This window comes from Cariama cristata, unplaced genomic scaffold (assembly GCF_000690535.1).
Source record: "Cariama cristata isolate BGI_N322 unplaced genomic scaffold, ASM69053v1 scaffold718, whole genome shotgun sequence".
Classification (NCBI taxonomy): domain Eukaryota; kingdom Metazoa; phylum Chordata; class Aves; order Cariamiformes; family Cariamidae; genus Cariama; species Cariama cristata.
In genome coordinates this window covers 87,371-89,207 of record NW_009630436.1, presented here as the reverse complement: position 1 = coordinate 89,207, position 1,837 = coordinate 87,371, and the positions used below count along the sequence as shown (strand labels likewise).

The following is a 1,837-nucleotide window of genomic DNA, read 5'->3' as shown; positions in this document are numbered from 1 at the left end:
TGCAGACGCACAACAAGGAGGATTCACCAGGACTAATTTTAGTAGCTTGAAGAAAGTTGACTGTAAAGTTTTCCAGCTCCTGTTTTATGTTTGCCTGGTTAATGAGCACCAAATACAAGAAGGCAAGCTTGTGAGATGATGGATTTGGGGCAGAAAATGGCAAGTGATATTTTAAGCATTCTGTGTTCCTTACATAGAAAGCAAGTCTTTCTCTTCCTTCCTTTAACAGGTCATTGGTAACAATAGTGGATTGCAGGTCCAAAGGAAGAAAGTTAAACTTACTGGAAATTTTTTTGGTAACTTGACACTAGCCAAAATAGTGTTTTCAGGGAGCAAGCTCTAGGCTATTAGTTTTCTCTTAGGCACAGGGTAATGGAGCTTAACGTACTGCCAGATTTAGGACCCAGCCATCTCTGTCTCTTTTCTGTCAGAATTAATCACAGTCCCCCATTACGGGGAGCTGAGTGCATCTGTCACTTCTCATGAGCCTGCTGCTTTGTCGCTGCTGCAAAACAATGTCTTAAATTACTTGTTTAGCACAAAGTTCACAGAGATGAAGAAAGATTGGTAAATATGTGGGGCAGCTTAATTGGCTTGTGTGGCGTAAAATAACTGCTCGGAGCAGGAATCCTGCTCTGCTGCTGTCGTTCCTTAAATATTTAATGGCACAGGTCTTGCAATACGTGTGTGCATCGGTGTGAGCCAGCCCCTGCTCCCGGCCGGGGCGAGGACCTGCCCTTCCCCACGTCGGGAGCTGGCTGAAGGGAATGAGCAGAGATCAATGGGAAAAGGGATTATATGTTTTGGGGTGGCAGAGCTGAAGAGCTTTTTTGGCTGGCTTTTTAGAGAACTGCGTGGCCTGACTGAGTGGCCCCATCTTTGAAAGTCTTTGTGGTGTTTCAAAGGACTCGGGATACTTTTTGTTAAGAGAATCCTTCCCTCAGATGGTAGGTGTCGTCTGGATATTGGGATTACTGTCCAGACCTACCTAAGCATTATAAATTAAAATAAACACAAGAATCGGGAGATGAAAGTAAACCTGCTGTTGTCTTTTTCATTGCAAATGAGAACCAGAGAGGTTTTGAGGGCAATTTGCTTGCGGTAGGCTCTGTTACAGGTTCATCTGCTGTGAGCCCAGCCCGCGATGCTGGCCACTAACTCCTCGTCATTTCTTCTTTGTTCCAGGGGACACCTGGCAAACCAGGTCCAAGGGGGCAGCGCGGTCCAACGGTAAAGATCATTTTCTTCATTCTTGGGCATTTTGAAAGCTCGTTAAGGCCAGGAGAAAGTGGGATCTGATTTGTGTCCTCGCTGGGTAGGGTCTGGCCTTCAACAGTTAAAGCTAAGCAGAGGGGACACAGGGATTTGGGGCTGGGTCTCACCGGTGAATATGGTCTAAAGTCATCAGACCTCCAGTGGTGGTGGTGAAGGCTGCCATCATCCCCTTGCTGCTGGTGGGACAACTCGTTGACCTGGTGCAGCTCAGGTGCTTGGCTGCTTTGCCTGATCACAGTGTAGTGCTGTGGGTAGGAAGAAGGGCTAAACCATTGGTTTTTGTGTCTTTTTAAGGGTCCACGTGGGGAAAGAGGCCCTAGGGGAAGCACTGGGAAACCTGGCCCAAAGGTAAGGTTTTGGGGAGCCTAGTGGAATTGTGTCCTAAAACGTGTTTGTACACACCATCTGGTTCATTGTTTTCCATTTCTCTTCTCTCCTTTCTCCATTATATTTTGAAAGCTGAGCCCTCCTGAGCTCCATTCCCCAGCCGAATGGCTCATAACCCAACCATAAAGTATATGCACAGGTCCTAAAAATGCGTTGGCCCACGTGTCAGAAGGAG

The 1,837-nt window shown here is 47.0% G+C and overlaps 1 protein-coding gene across 1 annotated transcript in view; it reads left to right on the top strand.

Moving 5' to 3' along the window:
• LOC104165772 (collagen alpha-1(V) chain) overlaps nt 1–1,837 on the top strand; it is a gene marked incomplete at its 5' end in the record, with an annotated part of 119,027 nt that overhangs the window by 86,091 nt on the left and 31,099 nt on the right. The window contains 2 exons of the mRNA XM_009705511.1: nt 1,186–1,230; nt 1,570–1,623. Coding sequence (XP_009703813.1) covers nt 1,186–1,230; nt 1,570–1,623 — 99 coding nt within the window. The remainder of the gene's footprint in view (nt 1–1,185; nt 1,231–1,569; nt 1,624–1,837) is intronic.